The 21042-nt window shown below is 43.2% G+C and overlaps 1 protein-coding gene across 1 annotated transcript in view; it reads left to right on the top strand.

The window, feature by feature from the left end:
* LOC126101420 (coiled-coil domain-containing protein 96-like) overlaps positions 1 to 21042 on the top strand; it is a 188040-nt gene that overhangs the window by 111829 nt on the left and 55169 nt on the right. The window contains exons 6-7 of the mRNA XM_049912081.1: positions 6243 to 6329; positions 16238 to 16390. Of these exons, the coding sequence (XP_049768038.1) occupies positions 6243 to 6329; positions 16238 to 16390 (240 nt within the window). The remainder of the gene's footprint in view (positions 1 to 6242; positions 6330 to 16237; positions 16391 to 21042) is intronic.

Genomic DNA, 21042 nt, shown 5'->3' with positions numbered 1-21042 from the left:
CCCAGCCTGTAGTAGTCTCGCGTTAGCTGCTGGAGTGTCATTGGTCTCACTCCAAATTCTATGATGACCTTTGATGACCCATCCATGATATACTTGGTGTCAGTAGTTGATGGTCGATTGATCTCCTACGTACCCCTGGTAAGTTTCAACACCCAGAGGCGCCTGAATGTTGAACAGGAGCATGGACCCCAAGAGACCCTGTTTCTGGCTTCCACATTGAAGTTCTATGCTGGCAGCACTCTGCTTTGTGGCGTTATGGGAATACAGTTTATCCATCAGTAGATGTACTTGGTGTCATTAGTCGATGGTCGATTGATCTCCTATGTACCCCTGGTTGGTTTCAACACCCAGAGGCGCCTGAATGTTGAACAGACCCTGTTTCTGGCGTCCACATTGAAATTCTATACTGGCAGCACTCTGCGATGTGGTGTTGTGGGAAGACAGTTTCTCCGTCAGTAGATGGTAGGCGGCGAGCAGCATCAGGTGAAGGCCATCATCTTGAGTACATCTTCGGTTAGTTAAGAGACAGTGCTGGAGCATCTAGGACAAAGATTCGCTACAGCCTCATAAGAATCGAATCGAGTGCTTTTACTATGAATACCAGCTGGAGAGCTGAGGTACTTGAAAGGAGCTAGCGTAAGGCTCAGTTCGAATATGACGGCATGTGTCCTCCTTATTCTGATATATTCACTTAACAGGCTGTTAACTGCTGTCTCGGTTCCTCACTATGCCCTCTTATGAAAGAGTTTCTAGCAATATGCTTGTCTCGCTTTCTTTGGTTTCCTGTCGCAGTGTCCTTTCCGCTGAATGCGTACCCTCACTCGACAGACGTACTGGCTAACTTTATGCGTCTGCCTCTGTATCTTGCATAACTCGAGTTTGCTTGTGCTTGTGGCAATGTGAATGATTTTAATAATTTTTCTCCAATTTATAGCACTTACTATTCTGTGCTGTAACATCCCCACTGGCGACGTTTACACCACAATAGCCAACTATAGACGCTTTAGCTCCGAATTTGAATAAGTTTCTCGGATACTTGTACGAAAAGTTTAGTTTCAACGTCAAAATTAACAACCGTTCTATGACTAAATTAGACTTTTAAACAGCGTTCCAAGCCCTGTAGAAAAATTATTTCGTTAACTTTAAGACGTAATATTCGTTTAAATATTTCTTTTGACACAACACTTAATAAGGTTAAACAAACACAAAATTACGTGCCCCTCTGGTTTATATCATTTCCCGAACACCAGGTTTCTGTATCCTAAAAGATAAGCTCCTCGACCAGGCCCTGAAGGCCTAAGCAATACTCACTGGCCACTGCGTCGTCCTGTGCCAACGGCGTCATCCGAAGCTGTATGGAATGGTATGTTATCAGTATACCGGTCTCCCGGCAGTTTTGCTGACTTTCTGCACCTTGAAGGCACTACTTCTCAGTCAAGTAGCTCTTCATTTGGCACCACGAGAGTGAGTGTGCCCCATACCGGTCCTCCTACCAAGAAAATGTCCTTGGCGGTACCAGGAATCTAAGATCGGTACTTCACATGGACGACTAAGCTTTAGAGGCAGACCCCCATATCTTCAACTATTCATGAAATAGAAGGAGTATTACGAGACTCACCCTTTATATCTGTAGAGTTACTCAAATGCACAGCGATTTTCATGAAATTTAGGTAAAAACCCAGCAGCTTTAGTCATTGGCAGTACATGTACTTACATGTTACAGCCACTATTGATTTTCTACCTCAAAATTTTATGAATATTGAATGTTTCGATCTAAATTAAGTAACAGAAATACTACTGTACGTATATTCTCAAATTTGATACATATGACGTTTTACGTTGACGAATTACAGTTGTACCCAAATGCAAATCATCCTCACAACAGTACTCAAGAATGGCCCGACCTGTGTGTTTTATCAAAATGTGCATAGAGTGTAGGATTAAAGGTAAATCCATCCAAAACCTAAGCGGTTCTCGTTCGAAATTCCAGGTTCGATAGCCTGTAACATTGAGAAGCCGTAACATCTTTAATTCTAAAAGGGGCCAATATACACTCCTGGAAATTGAAATAAGAACACCGTGAATTCATTGTCCCAGGAAGGGGAAACTTTATTGACACATTCCTGGGGTCAGATACATCACATGATCACACTGACAGAACCACAGGCACATAGACACAGGCAACAGAGCATGCACAATGTCGGCACTAGTACAGTGTATATCCACCTTTCGCAGCAATGCAGGCTGCTATTCTCCCATGGAGACGATCGTAGAGATGCTGGATGTAGTCCTGTGGAACGGCTTGCCATGCCATTTCCACCTGGCGCCTCAGTTGGACCAGCGTTCGTGCTGGACGTGCAGACCGCGTGAGACGACGCTTCATCCAGTCCCAAACATGCTCAATGGGGGACAGATCCAGAGATCTTGCTGGCCAGGGTAGTTGACTTACACCTTCTAGAGCACGTTGGGTGGCACGGGATACATGCGGACGTGCATTGTCCTGTTGGAACAGCAAGTTCCCTTGCCGGTCTAGGAATGGTAGAACGATGGGTTCGATGACGGTTTGGATGTACCGTGCACTATTCAGTGTCCCCTCGACGATCACCAGTGGTGTACGGCCAGTGTAGGAGATTGCTCCCCACACCATGATGCCGGGTGTTGGCCCTGTGTGCCTCGGTCGTATGCAGTCCTGATTGTGGCGCTCACCTGCACGGCGCCAAACACGCATACGACCATCATTGGCACCAAGGCAGAAGCGACTCTCATCGTTGAAGACGACACGTCTCCATTCGTCCCTCCATTCACGCCTGTCGCGACACCACTGGAGGCGGGCTGCACGATGTTGGGGCGTGAGCGGAAGACGGCCTAACGGTGTGCGGGACCGTAGCCCAGCTTCATGGAGACGGTTGCGAATGGTCCTCGCCGATACCCCAGGAGCAACAGTGTCCCTAATTTGCTGGGAAGTGGCGGTGCGGTCCCCTACGGCACTGCGTAGGATCCTACGGTCTTGGCGTGCATCCGTGCGTCGCTGCGGTCCGGTCCCAGGTCGACGGGCACGTGCACCTTCCGCCGACCACTGGCGACAACATCGATGTACTGTGGAGACCTCACGCCCCACGTGTTGAGCAATTCGGCGGTACGTCCACCCGGCCTCCCGCATGCCCACTATACGCCCTCGCTCAAAGTCCGTCAACTGCACATACGGTTCACGTCCACGCTGTCGCGGCATGCTACCAGTGTAAAAGACTGCGATGGAGCTCCGTATGCCACGGCAAACTGACTGACACTGACGGCGGCGGTGCACAAATGCTGCGCAGCTAGCGCCATTCGACGGCCAACACCGCGGTTCCTGGTGTGTCCGCTGTGCCGTGCGTGTGATCATTGCTTGTACAGCCCTCTCGCAGTGTCCGGAGCAAGTATGGTGGGTCTGACACACCGGTGTCAATGTGTTCTTTTTTCCATTTCCAGGAGTGTAACTTCGGGCCAATATAACTTTATTTCTCCCAGTAAAAAGTATAAGAATAATAATGAATAGGGCTGAGTACATAGCAAGAAGGCATCAGCAACTCATCATGCCCTACAAAAATATAAAAATTTCTTCCTTTTTGACCTCAAAAACGCTGTTGTACAAATTCTTGAACTTCTGTTTGTTGATTACAGCTGTGTTATCCTTAAAGGTCATCCTCAGCAGAGCTCACGGCAGATGGAAATGGTGATGAACGCCTGTTTATAGCATATTCTGTTTATGCAGAGTGCAAATATTTCCCTCATATCTTTCCTGAGTTTACGCTCAAATGCATCACGCAAGTTTTTATCAGAGTAAATTTTTTTCTGTCCCACTTCATCACTGAAAGACCTAAGTCGAAACAATGCCCCGGGAGTAGACAACATTCCATTAGAACTACTGACAGCCTTGGGAGAGCCAGTCCTGACAAAACTCTACCACCTGGTGAGCAAGATGTATGAGACAGGCGAAATACCATCAGACTTCAAGAAGAATATAATAATTCCAATCCCAAAGAAAGCAGATGTTGACAGATGTGAAAATTACCAAACTATCAGTTTAATAATTCACAGCTGCAAAATACTAACGCAAATTCTATACGAATGGAAAAACTGGTAGAAGCCGACCTCGGCGAAGATCAGTTTGGATTCCGTAGAAATGTTGGAACACGTGAGGCAATACTGACCCTACGACTTATCTTAGAAAATAGATTAAGGAAAGGCAAACGTATGTTTCTAGCATTTGTAGACTTAGAGAAAGCTTTTGACAATGTTGACTGAAATACTCTCTTTTAAATTCTGAAGATGGCAGGGGTAAAATACAGGGAGCGAAAGGCTATTTACAGTTTGTACAGAAACCAGGCGGCAGTTATAAGACTCGAGGGGCATGAAACGGAAGCAGTGGTTGGGAAGGGAGTGAGTCAGGGTTGTAGTCTCTACCTGATGCTATTCAATCTGTATATTGAGCAAGCAGTAAAGGAAACAAAAGAAAAATTCGGAGTAGATATTAAAGTCCATGGAGAAGAAATAAAAACGTTGAGGTTCGCCGATGACATTGTAATTCTGTCAGAGACAGCAAAGGACTTGGAAGAGCAGTTGAACGGAATGGACAGTGTCTTGACAGGAGGATATAACATGAACATCAACAAAAGCAAAACGAGGATAATGGAGTTTAGTCGAATTAAGTCGGGTGATGCTGAGGGAATTAGATTAGGAAATGAGACACTTAAAGTAGTAAAGGAGTTTTGCTATTTGGGGAGCAAAATAACTGATGATGGTCGAAGTAGAGAGGATGTAAAATGTAGACTGGCAATGGCAAGGAAAGCGTTTCTGAAGAAGAGAAATTTGTTAATATCGAGTATAGATTTAAGTGTCGGAAGTCGTTTCTGAAAGTATTTGTATGGAGTGTAGCCATGTATGGAAGTGAAACATGGACGATAAATAGTTTGGACAAGAAGAGAGTAGAAACTTTCGAAATGTGGTGCTACAGAAAAATGCTGAAGATTAGATGGGTAGATCACATAACTAATGAGGAGGTATTGAATAGAATTGGGGAGAAGAAGAGTTTCTGGCACGACTTGACAAGAAGAAGGGATCGGTTGGTAGGACATGTTATGAGGCATCAAGGGATCACCAATTAAGTATTGGAGGGCAGCGTGGAGGGTAAAAATCGTAGGGGGAGACCAAGAGATGAATACACTAAGCAGATTCAGAAGGATGTAGGTTGCAGTAGGTACTGGGAGATGAAGCAGCTAGCACTGGATAGAGTAGCATGGAGAGCTGCATCAAACCAGTCTCAGGAATGAAGACCACAACAACAACAACAACATTCATCACTCAGTTCTTTACAGTAGCGGCAAGCCGGATTTGGAACGATCTCCGACACCGTCAGTGACCTGAATAACATCTACTGCTTCAAAAGACAGTTAATGACAGACCTACTAAGCCAACAACAACCTCTGCTTTTGCCCTGCACATACCCCGTACGCCATTATAGCTAAATAACCTTCTTTCCCACGAGACCTTCGTCATTTCCCACAGCTCCTGTCTGGTGCAGTGTATCTAAATTTCTCTTCCTCAGAACTCGCTACATCACTTTTCTACACCAATAAATATATTTTGTATATGCTACTGTTTATTATTATTATTATTACTGTTAGCAGCAGTAACAGTGAAGTAGTAGTAATAGTGTTGGTATTAACGCTATTAGTTCTTAATCAGTACTGTTAGCTGTTCATTTCAATCTTGTCTCAAAACATTTTTAGATTTATTACTACCATTTTGTTACTATTTATCAAACTCCAATTATCATCATTACTTTGTGTATATGATTTAAAAGTATTGTACACATAAACGCCTTGTCAGATTTAAGAAAGGGTCAGAAGGTCGAAATCAGATCAGTTTAAGTAAATAAATAAGATAAAAATTATGAAAATCAGATAAATTTACACTTTGTCACACTACCTATAAATACTGTAACTCGCAATATTTCGAAACTCTCTATGTGCTGTTTGTTACTCGCGGTTTTACCGTGATATATCTCACCAAGTACAGATGGGTTTCCATAGTAACTGAGCCTCGCTATAGGCTCTTAAACGCTGCTTACACATTTCTGCCACCTGTTTCTCTTCAACCAGCTTCTGTAATCCCCTACCTGCTCAAATGTAAAAAGTGCTTTTATTTCTTGATTATGCTTACTTTTTGCATGTTAGTGCATTACATGAACGTGTCTTGTGCAGACAGTGTCTCGTACATCACCTCCGGCTGTAGCAGACACAGCTGCGATGGCTGAATCTCTCGAGAAGGAACTCCTGGAGGCCGGAGAGGTAAGAATTGGCAGGTGTAAGCTATATCAGTAAAATATACTTTGATTGCCAATTGTTCTGGTTACTGTACAAACTGAACAATATTTTGGTTTCTGTATTTTATGCATACTACTTTTAGAATTTCATAGAGTGTATTCCAGTCAACTTTGTCTAAAAAATAATGAATGAATGGGGACGGAAAAAATCCAGAACTCTTGACCATAAGTATTGTCCTTAATAGGACACAAGCCGCTGAGATTACTGTTGCCTTGCAGAAGCGCATCATGAGCAAATCAAAATTTTCTTATAGTTTTCACCGCCCAGAGCTAATTCAGGTCAAAGGACGCCAGCGTGCCATGTATCAATCAGAATGACAAACAGACATGGAGCTGATATTACAAATAATTTGACTTACCCCAGAACTGATTGCTTCGCTATGCCTGAGCGAGAAGTCTGAGTCATCAATTCAGCAACATGATTTCGCTAAATAGGGATCATAGTGCCATTCATTCAGCAAAGCACTATGCCACAAGAATGGGTAAATGTTTCTACAAGAACATCTGACATTGAGAAAAAGCACCAATCCGAAGCATTAAAAGCCACTGTTGTGACACTGAGGTGCTGTGGAGAATGGTGATGAGCCACAAACTGTGGACACATGCAGTCATCTTTAACAAGACATAATGCCATTGCCTCCAATGGACAGCAGTCAATACTCAGGCTTCCAAGCCCATATGCTATTCAGCTGCAGTGAGCCAGCTGTGTTGCAAACCCTGTGACATGCTGCCTACCATTAGCCAAATAATTTATGCTTCGTAGATTGTTGCACGCTTGGTCTGCTGAACCTGGTCACTGTGAGGTATTAATATCTCATCTGCTGATGTCGAAATCTTGAGGACTACTACCTCTAGCATTCTGAGAGCTGAACTGATGGTGTCTGACACACCATCAACCTTGGTACACCATGGAGGTGCACTAAAGGCTGCTGCCGCCGACATCGGCTTCCATGGCCTGCCTTTGGTGAAGAGGCCATGCTGCAACTCTGCACTATCTTCTACATCCCATGCAGAGTTGATGGAGTTTACCATGGCACGCCGTCTCGATGTCTATGAGAATACGTACTACAAAACAGTCGACGATTTATCGTGGTCAACACCAGTGTGTGAACTACGCTGTCATCCACTGCCTTGCATGGAGCCATGGTATTTTGTTAGCAGATGTGACAGAAACAGTCTGGAGAATCTGCTGTGTTGCTCAAGTCCGTAAATTCCGAGGCTGCATGGTGCTTCCACTGCCCTTGTCATGCCCTTGGAGAAATCGAATAAATGTAAATCTTCATACTTGTCATTGCTTAGGGGAAATACCTGGGAAGTGTGTTTAGGGCCAGTCAAGCTCAAATCCTGTAATTTATCAAGGCATGAGTTGCCTTGCACTAAGTCAGTACCAGCTATGTGACATTTGTGGACAGTCTGGTCATTTGGCACACGACTGTTCTCAATAATGTTAGGCCATGGTCCAGCGTAGAAATTAATTGATTTCAATGTTATGTGTAAGACAAGTGTATTTTATTCCTGTATCTCCGTTACTGAAGCGGAAGTTGCAGAATATGCAGAATGTTAGAACCGCGTGTTTCTACGATGAGTGAAACTGTTAACCTCTTTAAAAGAGCGAGTGCAAACGAAAGAGCAAGAAAATGAAAACAGAGGTAGGCAGATTAAAACTTTTCAAGTTTTGGTACAGCAGTTGCAGTCGAGATCAGTTAAAGTTAAGGCAGTGTTGAGTGTACCCTCTCCTCCTCTCAACCCATCAGTAGTTATCTTGATAACACCTGTTTCCAGGAAGGAAATGGAGGATGTAACTTCGTTTATTAAAGGTGCAATTGGATGGATGAACCATGCTTACGTATGAGTAACTTATGGTTAGTGGGCGAACCTAAAAATGTGAACAGTAATGTTTCACAAAGCTTTTAGTAAGGCAGAAATATTCCAGGAACTAGCTGATGGCTTGCGCCAGCGCTATTGCAAACAGAATATCGCGGGATTTATAAGAGAAAAACAAAATAGTTTGACGCAGAAGTACATTGAGTTAATTGAATCCTCCTTAAATGGAATATGGTTGGTTAATGCATAAACGTATTAACTGAAGCAAAGTGCTGAGGCTGATGCAGTTACCTTGCGTGAAGCTGATAATAGGGCTCTCAGTGTCTCCCTCTAGGGTCTAGGCCATCCCCGCCAACAGGTCATACCGAGTCAGGTGGGGAATCCACATGTCCTGTTTTGTATCCCACCTGGAAGGCGGCACGTGGGTCTGCTCCTGAAAACTGAAAGGTTGGCCGAATGAAGGAAGCGAGTATGAGCAGGTGAGGTAAAACTCTCGGCACTGCAGAGTGAACTAAAATCACCTTTACTTAACTTTGCGTACAAGTAGTGGTTCGCCCACTGTGAAATAGAACCAATGTTGCTAGGTCGTCTCCTCGGAAACATGTTGGGCCAAATCCGGAACGAAGTTCGTAGAGCTCCACAGCGCCGGCTAGAGAGCGCTGTCGTTGGTGTCTCGTAGTGCCAACTTATGAACTTGCACCTACGCCGTGGCATCGTTACTATCGATACCACAACCTGGCCGCCGATCTTAGCGTCGCCACAAAGTTGGAAGAAATAGATATTGCTACGGAAGGACGTTGCAGATGTGGACGTAAGGGTCATCTGCAAAAGTACTGTAACCAACCATAAAGTTCCGAGTGTCGTCGAGTCAGTCATAAGGCATGAGAGTACAGAAATCAGCAGCAAAGGAAACAGCACCATAAAAAGCGTCCGTCAAACGCAAAGGGGAAGTCATCGCTTGTCGGAAATCATTCTGTGTAGAGCGAAATACAACACATGCATATGAAGAGACAGAATGCTGTTTGTCAGGCGTAATACAGAGCAAGCTTTTAATAGGCACATGTGAGTCGTTAGTCTGAACCTCTTAGGCAGGAAGAGATTTAGGTCTTGACGGTACACGTTACGTGGGACGGTGCAAATGCCGTGTAGTCACTGGGGACAACACTGCTCGACTTCAGTACTGGAGCTAAGAGTTTTCGTGAGTACATGGAAGTGTTGCCACATGTTGGTAAAGGTTATCGGACTAGAGTTCCTTGATAAACATCATGTTAAAATAGATCTTTTGTGGATAAGACTGAACTTGCAATGTCATGAAGGTGTCGCCAAGTGAATGAAAACATGTATGCTGAATATTGGTTCTCATGCTAATGTATCACGAGGTACAGGGAAGTTGGCCTGGAGTTCTGTAGATAGCAATTTGCCACAAGAAATGCTATTGTTCTAGAACTAGTGCAAAGTAACGAAGATTTAGATAGAATGCACTTTTCTGTGTAGAAGCATGGCGCCGCTTAGGTCTGAGGTCGTCTTCAGTGTGTCTTTGACGAATGCACTCTACAATACAGTGCTCACCAAGTCTACGTCATAAGTGCAGATGAACATCACTTGCTTGCTGGTAGAATCTTCTTTCATCGGCCGATCAGTTCCAGTCAGTCCACCAGGAAGGAGGTACACGGCTCATTGTCTTTAGTTCACCCATGAATAGACCGTCAATACCGCCGTTCAATCGCTTCCGCATTGTTACTTTGTGTCAGGAAGAGCTCTCAACAACGGAAGTGCCCAGGCGTCTCGGAGTGAACCAAAGCTATGTTGTTCCGACATGGAGGAGATACAGAGTGACAGGAACTGTCGATGACATACCTCGCTCAGGCCGCCCAAGAGATACTACTGCAGTGGATGACCGCTACCTACGGATTATGGCTCGGAGGAACCCTGGCAACAACGCCACCATGTTGAATAATGCTTTTCGTGCAGTCATAGGACGTCTTGTTAAGACTCAAACTGTGCGCAATAGGCTCCATGATGCGCAACTTCACTCCCGACGTCGATGGCGAGGTTCATCTTTGCAACCACGACACCATGTAGCGCGGTACAGATGAGCCCAACAACATGCCGAATGGACTGCTCAGGATTGGCGTCACGTTCTCTTCACCGATGAGTGTCCAAACACGTCGGAGACGTGTTTGGAGGCAACCCGGTCAGGCTGAACACCTTAGACACACTGTCCAGCGAGTGCAACAAGGTGGAGGTTCCCTACTGTTTTTGGGGTGGCATGGGGCCGACGTACACTGATGGTGGTCATGGAAGGCGCTGCAAAGACTGTACGATACGTGAATGCCATCCTCCGACCGATAGTGCAACCATATCGGCAGCATATTGGCGAGATATTCGTCTTCATGGACGACAATTCGCGCCCCCATCGTGCACGTCTTGTGAATGACTTCCTTGAGGATAACGACATCGCTCGACTAGAGTGGCCAGCATGTTCTCCAGACATGAACCTTATCGATAATGCCTTGGATATTTGAAAAGGGCCATTCATGGACGACATGACCCACCAACGACTCTGAGGGATCTACGTCAAATCGCAGTTGAGTAGTTGGACAATCTGGACCAACTGTGCCTTGATGATCTTGTGGATAGTATGCCGCGTCGAATACAGGCATGCATCTATGCAAGAGGGTGTGCTACTGGGCATTAGACGTACCGGTGTCAACAGCAATGTGGACCACCACCTCTGAAGGTCTCGCTGTATGGTGGTACAACATGCAACGTGTGGTTTTCATGAGCAACAGAAACAGTGGAAATGATGTTTATGTTTGTGTATATTCCAATTTTCTGTATGGGTTCCAGAACTCTCAGATCTGAGGTAATGTAAAACATTTTTTGGTGTGTGTATTAGTCACAGCAACAGTGCTAAATTTCTTTTTGTTTTTAAATAAAGCTATTTTTAAAAAGGAGAAATTTTTGTTCGTAAAATTTACATTGGTTTGAAATATTACGTTATTACAGAAAATAGGAAAATTGATCAGTGCCTTTTTAATACAACGCCGACAGAAACGAGCAATAAACACATGGCATAAGAATTGGTACAGCATTGCTGAGACAATAATGTTCATTTGCCGTTTATCGTGGATTGAGGTACACCTGTAGGTGCACTCTGCAGGACTTGCCCCAACAGGTCTGTATGATAATTTCTCATTGTCGACGCCGGACATGTGTTGTATTGCAGAATGGCATCAACCCCAGTCTGGAAATATTTGTATGAAGTAACGCAACAATGAAGTACAATTCTTCATTTGATTTAAGAGATTAAAGATTTGTCTGCCATTTCTATGAAATAACAAAAGAGAAAGGAAATTATGGTAACAGTAGTAAATTAAAAACTTGACAAAAATTCGTTCATAGCACACAATAAAAATAAAAAGTACCTGACCTGTTGCCTGTGTCTACATAATATGCCCTTATCTGCTTGTAGCCGTGAAAACGCGCAAATTAACATGAAAAGCAAGAGTTCTACAACCTCAGTTTTCACACTTTAGTACTGACAATTTGTAATGCCCAAACAGTGGTATGTTTCCCGATTGCTACAAGATTTTAGAGTAGTTTCAAAAAATTTGAATCAATAGGAGAATACTGGTGATTTTTTTTGTAGTATTCAACCACTTATCACTTTTCGAGAATAGCGGCGAACGGTGGACGGACTGTGGTTTCTTCCAATTAACTATTTAATTTAATATTTTGATTCTATGTATCATGAAACTGAGAGAGCCAAAAAGTTTCGGTCTTCGTTCAATTTTTACGTTTATTACGGGAAATAATAGGAACAAAATAACCGAAAATCGGCTATTTCAGAAATCGAATATTTTGAGAAGTTGTAACAGTCAGGTTAAATGGGCGTTGAACTATAACCGAAAACCGTTTGTTCCAGCGATAACCACCGTCCGTAAGTGGCATGTACCATTATCGGGCCAAAATCGACGTCGTCTCTCCAGGTGAGAAGTGAGTAATAAATGGGACTGTGTATTTCACAGTGTGCTTTCCACTCTTCTCTATGATGGTAGTGCATCCGTTTTTCATAAGATTAGCCTTCTCTGTGTTTCATTCGGAATATAATTTGATGCAAAAGCGTTTCAGCCAGTAAAGTAGCAGAAGCTTGGGCAAAGTGTTTAACTGAGACTAGCCATTTGTAAATAAGTAGATAAGGTTAGATAAGTAGAAGAAAAGGAGTTGCATCTATATTCTGTGCATTAGAAGAAAATTACAAGGTTCGTTCAATAAACAATGCCTATAATTTTTTCAAGAATCTTTATTTTAGGGTTAGAATTTGGTAACAATATCAGCCAACATTTCATTTACATGTTCTACTTATTTACATAACTTCCATCGTGTTCTAAGGCCTTACGCCAGTGTTGTGTAAGAGCATGTAATCCCTGTTAGTAGAAACCGACAGATGGATTCACCAGAGCAGTGGCTCTGACAAAACGTCTCGTATGTGACGGATCATGGAGCATTTCCTGACGCTTTGAGTCTGTTTACCATCGTCCAACGTTACTCCTGTCAACGGCATCATTATCATATACTCTGCACATACGTTTATGGATGTTCGCCAAGTTTTTTTTTTTCGACAACCAAGAATTCCGTTTCGGAGACTGTCTTGCATACACGCCATTTTGATGATTCACTACAGTTCTGCCCCCTGTCGGAATTGTTCGAAACTGTACACATGTGCTGAAGGAACATCAAAGCACCTAAAAGACATTTCATATGTATGTACGAGACTACAATTTGCGGCTTTAGTTTTAGTTATTGAACAATCCTCATAAAATACAGCATACCCAGCAAGTAGCTCACGCAAACAGAAGTAGTAAGAATACGCGCGCGCGCAGCGTTCGAGTGTATGTGCTTGTGTGTTTGTGCAGGACCGTACTTAAGACATTGGGACCATGTTTGGAAGCACTGGGGTTGAGATCTGTCTTTATGATTTAATTTTTTTTGTGGAATATGGCTTAAGTCATGTGTCATAGCATTTATGCCAACATGCTACGATTCCCTTCCCTTATCGTAGTACACTCTGAACTAATGTTGTATCTCAAATGACGCCATTATAGACTGGATATTAAACTGTCCGCTGCCTTCGTTTCAGCTAGGCATTGGTACATCAACTGGTACATCAACTGGAATAGTTAACTGTGGAGAAATTCAATACACTCGTCGATCTGACGCTGCCATTGACAATACCGTCAATGGGCCAACATAGTAGAGGAATCAGAAGTGGTGTGCATGTAAGGCGTGTGATGGGCTGAGGAACAATAGCAAGGCCCAGCGTACGACACGATAAACTAGCCAACGGCGTAATTCTGTTAGTTTGTCTGCAGCATGTACTTTCGAGTCTATTTTTGATATAGCCTTAATTTTCCTATTGGTATGATTATTTTTTAATTGTGTTGCTGTTTATGAGTACCATAAAGTAAATACAATTGTCAAATTAACAAAAGGCAGTGTGCGGGTACGTAATATTTTCGGGAAAGAGTCGGATAGAGGAATATGAGTAGTATCATCATATAGAGTGCAGCCTGTCCAGCTCCTATACTGAGGTGACAAAAGTCATAGGATACCTCCTAATGGTCTGTCGGAACTCCTTTTGACCAGCATAGTGCACCAAGTCTATGCGGCATGGATTCAACAATTCGTTGGAAGTCACCTGCAGTTGCCTCTCGATTATATCGAATAAATGTTCGATGGGATTAATGCCAGGGGTATCACGTTATTCGCTCGACTTGTCCAGAACGTTCTTCAAACCAATCGTGAACAATTGTGGCCATATGACATGGCCTATTGTCATTCACGAAAAATCCATCGTTGTTTGGGAACATGAAGTCCATTATTGGCTGCAAAAGGTCTCCACGTAGCGGAACATAACCATTTCCAATCAATGATCGATGCAGTTGGGCAAATGGATCCAGTCAACTCTATGTAAACACAGCCCACACCATTATGGGACCACCACAAGCTTGCACGGTGCGTTATTGATAACTTGGGCCCACGGTTTCATGGTGTCTGCCCCACACTCGAATCCTACCATCAGCTCTTACCAACTGAAAAAGAGACTCATCTCACTAGACCACGGTTTCCCAGTCGTCTAGGCTCCAACCCATGTGGTCAAGAGCCCAGGAGATGCACTGCAGACGATGACGTGCTGTTAGTGAAGATACTTGCGTCGCTAGTCTGCTGCCATAACCCATTTCGCCACATTGACTTAACGGATATGTCCGTCGTACGCCTCAGTTTAATTTCTGCGCTTATTTCACGCAGTTTTGTTTGTCTGTCACCACTGACAACTCTATGTGAACGCTACTGCTCTCAGTCGATAAGTACGTTGTCAGTGGTGAGGGGCAATGCCTGAAATTTGGTATTGAAACTGTGGATCTCGGTGTTACTGGATTTCCTAACGATTTCTGAAATGGACTGTCCCATGTGCCTAGCTCCTACTGCTAGCCCGCGTTCAAATTCCATTAATTCACGTCGTGCGGTGATAAACGCGTCGGAAATCTTTTCACTGGAATCACCTGAGTGCAGATGACAGTTCCGCCAAAGCATTGTCTTTTTATACCTTGTGTAGGCAAAACTACCACCATCTGTATGTGTGTATTCGTTATCCTATGACTTCTGTCACCTCATAGTAGAGTTTCGCAGTGGAATGTCCTGGCATCTGTAGTTATCCTTTATTCTTCAATGTGATAAACTTCCCAACAATGACGTCTTACACTCTGTGGTGATTTCAGCATCTGTTGTGTTACGCTCTGACGTCATATTATAATATCATTCCTGAAAAAGAATTTCTAAAATTTTCTCAGCGTGATTGACTGATGATAGGTTTACAGCTTTCTGCACAAGTTGGCGATTCCATTTAGTGCACAGAATGTCAGTGATTGACCCAGCCGTCATCCGTATGTGATATGAGCTGTGGTTTTAAGTGCATTTGTTCATTAAATTTTGTTGTTGCTTTGTCCTCTGCAGGGATTTGGAAAGGAGGGGGGAATGACAGCGATCTAGTTACCGAAATTCAATCTTTGATTTAAATAAAATGCACAAATATCTTCCAAACCTGTAAGGCTGATAGTCGTTTGGCCAATAGTAACATCTCTTAAGTGAGTGATTTCGATGCGGATGGCTCTGGAGATGAAGTGATTTTAGAAAGAATCCTAAGTATTGTAAAGGGTTATGAGACGGGATGTAGGTGATAGAAGGTGGTTGGAATTGCAATTATAGAGGGAAAGATGGGGTAGAGCCGTCATTTGGAGTAGAATATATAGTACAGGTTATGACTGCTATGTTGGGTAGACGTTATCAATGACTTCATGATCTGGGGTGGAGAAGGGGGGTTGTGGTGGAAGTTAGTATGGGAAAGGATATGGGGTGCTTGGATTCTTAAGGGCCGGCAGCTGTGGCCGAGCGGTTCTAGGCGCCTCAGTCCAGAACCGCGCTGCTGCTACGGTCACAGGTTCGAATCCTGCCTCGGGCGTGGATGTATGTAATGTCCTTAGGCTACTTAGATTTAAGTAGTTCTAAGTCTAGGGGACTGAGGACCTCAGATGTCAAGTCCCATAGTGCTTAGAGCCATTGGGATTCTTAAGGCTAAGGGATACAGTGGCGTGTTGGGGGTTGATGTATGAGAGATGGGAATTGTGAAGATACTGGAGGTGTTGGAGGAGGAGTTGGGACTTAACTAGCTGTTGCAGGATCCGATGGGTCTGGCCAAGGTATACGGAATGCAAGGCAGACTGCATGAAGTTCAAGGATTTTAAACTGGTGAAAAAAATTTGGGAACGTCGGAAAGCCATACATCATTATCATAGATGAGCATTCCTTAGAATCCAGCCACGTTAGTGACGGAACCTGGCTGGAGCCGGTACAATTACAACACGCAAGACGACTGGCTACTACCTCAGTCAGAGGTCTAGATGGAATCGTCAGCTCGAATGAAAACTTGAAAATACGCTATCTAAGGCTTTTTATGTCAACTGTAGACTGACTAAGCTGTGGTCGCAGGTGCGGTGTCAGCTGGAGGCTGAGCTCCACTGTAGCGAAGTGGAGGAGGAGCTGCGGCTGCGCCTGAGCACTGCGCGCCGACTGGTGTCAGAGAAGGAGGCACAGCTGCAGGTGCTGCAGGAAAAGGCCATGTCCAAGCTGCGTGCACCGCTTGTGCGTCGGCAGGTAGGCCTACCACACCACACAATAAAAAAGTTGTTGGCTCTCGCAACGATATTACCAACCTGAAGAGGCAAACACGGTGATCAACGTCTGAATTCATTCACTAGTGTTTAAGACTTGTTATGAAACAGAACCTTCTGGTTTGTTAAAGGAATAAGTCATTCGTGAAATTACAGACGCAATCACTACAATCTACTCTGTAAAGAACACTAACAAGAAATTATGATTGGTGCTAGTCACACTGACTATTATGGTAACTACTCATAGACTACTGCTTACATATAAAACATAAAAAAAATGTCGTAACTTAACACTTTCAGCTGTCAGTGTTCTGGAAAAATTTGAAACCTTTTCAATGTGACCATTACAGTTAAATGGAATGTAAATCACTGGTTCTCAATATTCTGATAAGCTATAAAATGAGTGGCAAATAAGGTGATGTTATACTTTGTCTGAGGACTTCCAGTTTCAGACGTCTATCAGCAATCTCTTATAGACTTTTTCACCAGATTAAAAAACTGCATGTACAGTAAGTATATAATTTATTTTCGCTCCAAATATTGTGGTTAAGAATTGCACAATTCATCCAAAAATTCACTCTTCTTATTAACAGCTTATATTATTAGGGACTATATGTATTGCCACGTACATATAAGATTCCTTAGTCTCCAAAAGGCTACTGCAAGATATTTGGTTAACAACTGTACACAGTACTGTTACTGTGCAGCGCTATAGAATAGATAATTTTGACCTTAGTTGCCTTGCCCAGAACGTTTATGCCATAGGTCAGTACTGAGTGGAAGTACTGAAACAATAGCAATCCTATCTGTTAGTCAACACGGTGTTCTGTAGCTGGGATTGCTAACACATGTTAGTACAATAAACAGTAGTTGTAAGATGCAGCCATCATCATAAATTGTTTCTTGTTGGCTGCTTTTCAAAACTATTTATTTGGGGAACATTCGATCAAAGCAGTTGATAAAGAAAGGTATCATCTAGAAACTACTTATGAAACACTGTAGGATCAATAACCCATTACTGAGGAAGAATTGTTTCATATTAAGTACTATTCTATCTGTGGTTTAATGCAATAACCTTCAGTGTAAATTTTTCATGGAAGTTTAGGTACATTGCGCAATCAGCTACGTAGGTTTAATAGTTTTATGTATAATATAACCAAAGTCTAACGATATGGCTATGTGGCCTCCTGCTGAACCCAGAAAAGCATGTATCGAGTAAGAAACTGACGACACTTGTGGGAAATACGTTAACCAATCGTTACTTCAAGGCTGACTTTGGACAAAAGCAGAGTAAGCCATTTACTGTAAAAATGGGCTTCCCCAAGGTTCGGTTCTAGCTCCCTTATTCTTAAACCTGTACACCAGTGACATACTAAACACATGTTGGAAAACTTTTTGCTATGCCGATGGCCTAGCCATAGTAATACAAACCAGCACACATCAGGAAGTAGAAAACATATTGTCTAGAGAGTTGAGAAACTCTCAACATATATTAAAAAGCATGGAGACTCCAGATAAATGCACCCAAGACAGAAGTCTGCACATTCGACCTAAACAACAGAATTGAACCTACAGCACAATGCAAACTTTTGTCAACAGAGGATTAGACACAATTTGCATCCTAAATACCTTCATGCCTCACTGGATCTGTCTTTAATGTATAACATACGCTTGGAAAAAAGTAGCTGAAAGCTAAAGATCCGAAATAACATCATAATGAGACAATTTGCACACCCAGGTGTGCTCATGCATCCAGGCGCTGCAACTTTGACACTAGTATACCCAGTAGCTGAATACTGTGCCTTGGTATGGTAAGACAGAGCTCATACAATGAAACTAGACATCTGTTTGAATCAGTCAATGAGAATTATTAAGGGGGCACTAAAATCCACACAGATACCTTGGCTGCACACCATTGGTAACATTCCACCACCTGAAATGCAACGTCAAGCAGCAACCAATGAAGAATAGAGGAAGCTGCTTCACTCCGACTATACCACAGATGTTCCATTTCATACAGCCTTAAATTACCCTCCTCCACACCGTTAAAGATCATGCTCTCTACTGTGGTGTAATGGAAGAAACAAGAAGTAGTCTGACATTAAAGAAGAGTGATGCAGGAGATGGGTTGCTGCAACAATAAAGAATCAAGGTTTTAAAGCTCCATCTGCCAGTCTACCAGGGTGTGATACGAACAGAACTGAGCGGACAAGACTGAACAGGATAAGAACTGGTCACACCAGGTGTGCAGCTGCACAAGTGCACATGTGTGAACTCCGTAATTTTCAGCCTGCGACTGTGGGCAACAAGAACAAACCGTACAACATATTGTCAGAGACTGCCCTGTGAGAAAATATCCAGGACCATTCAGTGGCTTTATTAATGCTGCTCCCTCTGCTATCAATTGGCTTCATTCACTAGGTAATGAACTCTCATTAAATGCATCTATATTAATTAACAATATTAATTTTTTAGTTTAAATGTTCTCATTGATATAGTTATTAAATTATAAATTTCAAAATTCTAATCTATTGGCTTTGTATCTAAATCCTTAAATCTATAATTCCTAAGTATATTAATTTCTTAATATTTGCTGTCATTGCTGCATGATAAATAAATAAATAACCAAGTCTAACTGGAACTGGAATAACAGATAAATAAATAAATAAGAAAACAAATAATCAAATAGTAACTGTAACTGGAACTACAGAACATGTCTTCTGGAAAACTAATGTTGTATCATAAACACATGAGCTCTTCATGCAACAATAACCAGTGTACACATTGGTGAAGGATCTTCCATGTTTTTCACACCTAGAACAGATAAAGTCTTTGAGGTCAATATGTTGATGAAATGGGAATATTAGCTTCACTCATTCCCTTGAATATATATTTCATGAGGGAAAAAGGTATAATGGTAGGCATTAGGTTATTACACACGTAAGTTCCTTGAACTTGGTCATGACTACATGTCAGCTGACTCCATTCATGCAGCTGAAAAAAAAAGGAATACATCTGCAAAATTTTATACATCTAGGGAATGGGCTAATTCGATCAGATTACCTCCTATAAAACCACCAATAAATGTAGTCGAACTTTAGCAGAACGATTTTCTTAATTCCAGTGATCTTCGTCGATGTTATGTTCATAGACAACAAAACAATCTGGGAGAGTCAGTTCGTTCATTAATGTTTGGACTCTGCTACTCACTCCAACTGCCATCTAGTGGCAGCTTCAAACTGGGCAGGTCAGACTGTCCAGTATAGTCTGCTCCATGTCGGAAGAATTTGCAACCTGCGTGCGGAAGTGGATCTCCCAGGTCCTTTGTGCGCGCAGGTAGGACTAGCCGTTGTAACGGCCAAGCAGGTAGCTGCGAGACCCCGTAGCGGACGGGCGTGCGTGTCTTCCAGCTAAGCCAGGAGCCGCAGTTGGCGCGCTGCCTGTGCAAGTTGTAAAGTTTAATGTAATAAACACTTATACCAGACAACTTGTTCCATCTAGTTATTATGAGTGGAAACAAGGGGAGGACAGTAAGTCCTCTCGCACTATACATTCACACCCAATGTGCCACCACGGGAGGAAGAGCCCGCGCGCACATTTTTTGGTCCTCCGGGCCGGATATAGTGACCACGCAGAATTTACGTTCGCGAGGACTTATTTTCCGGTATTTGTGAACTTCTAAAAAACCACGTGTGAGCTGCGCACGTTATCGGTTTCGTTGTTGACTGCTATCGAGTGTCCCAAGGCCTGTTCGGGGCTTCGACAATAACAGCCTTAACAACGGTGATCGGGGACATATTTGTGAACATTTAATGTGTCTCTAATTCACACGCGAGAGGCACAGAAACGCGACGGTGCAGCATCATCGGTGACGTCACCTCCTGCTCCCGCCGAAACTTTGCGCCGTCGGAGACTGCAGCGCCTGCCACGCCAGCTGCCAGTGCCCGTGACGCCACTGCTGTTTCAGTCCGTACTGCCTGTATTGCCGCTGCAGCCTGGTAAGTGCAACTGTTGGCTTCCTACTATCATCTTCCTGGTCCTAAGATGGAGCCCTCAGAGAAAACAAAATTAGTCAAGCAGAGAGGTATAGCAAAGGCCGCTCTCGCGCGCTTAGCGAGCTTTGTGCAGTCTGCAGACAGTGCCAGCATCGAAATGTTGGAATCAAAATTAAGTCGATTGACTCGGATTCAGATTGATTTTGTTTCGTCTCAAACACGGCTCGAAATTGAAGACGAATCAGCAGATCATAGTAAGGACAGGGAAGAATTCGAGGATTCGTGGGACTTTGTTGAATCCTCTATCAAGGGTTCAATGAAGAGGTACACCCAGCTTCCGCAGCCTTTGGGCTCGAGTCCATCAGGCTGTGTCAGTTCTTTGAAACTACCCGCTATTAACTTGCCAAATTTTGAAGGTGACTACCTTAAGTGGTCATCATAAAGGGATACGTTTTTGAGTCTCATTATAACAATTCAATTGATGACGTTCAAAAACTTCACTACCTCAATTCGTCTTTGCGAGGTGAAGCTAAAGACCTATTGAAACATATACCTGTCACAGCAGGAAATCTAGCGATAGCCTGGGGACTTATTACGCAGAGGTAAAATAACCCAAAAATAATTGCAG

This window comes from Schistocerca cancellata, chromosome 9, assembly GCF_023864275.1.
Source record: "Schistocerca cancellata isolate TAMUIC-IGC-003103 chromosome 9, iqSchCanc2.1, whole genome shotgun sequence".
In the NCBI taxonomy this organism is placed as follows: domain Eukaryota; kingdom Metazoa; phylum Arthropoda; class Insecta; order Orthoptera; family Acrididae; genus Schistocerca; species Schistocerca cancellata.
This window is presented reverse-complemented; position numbering and strand designations above follow the sequence as displayed.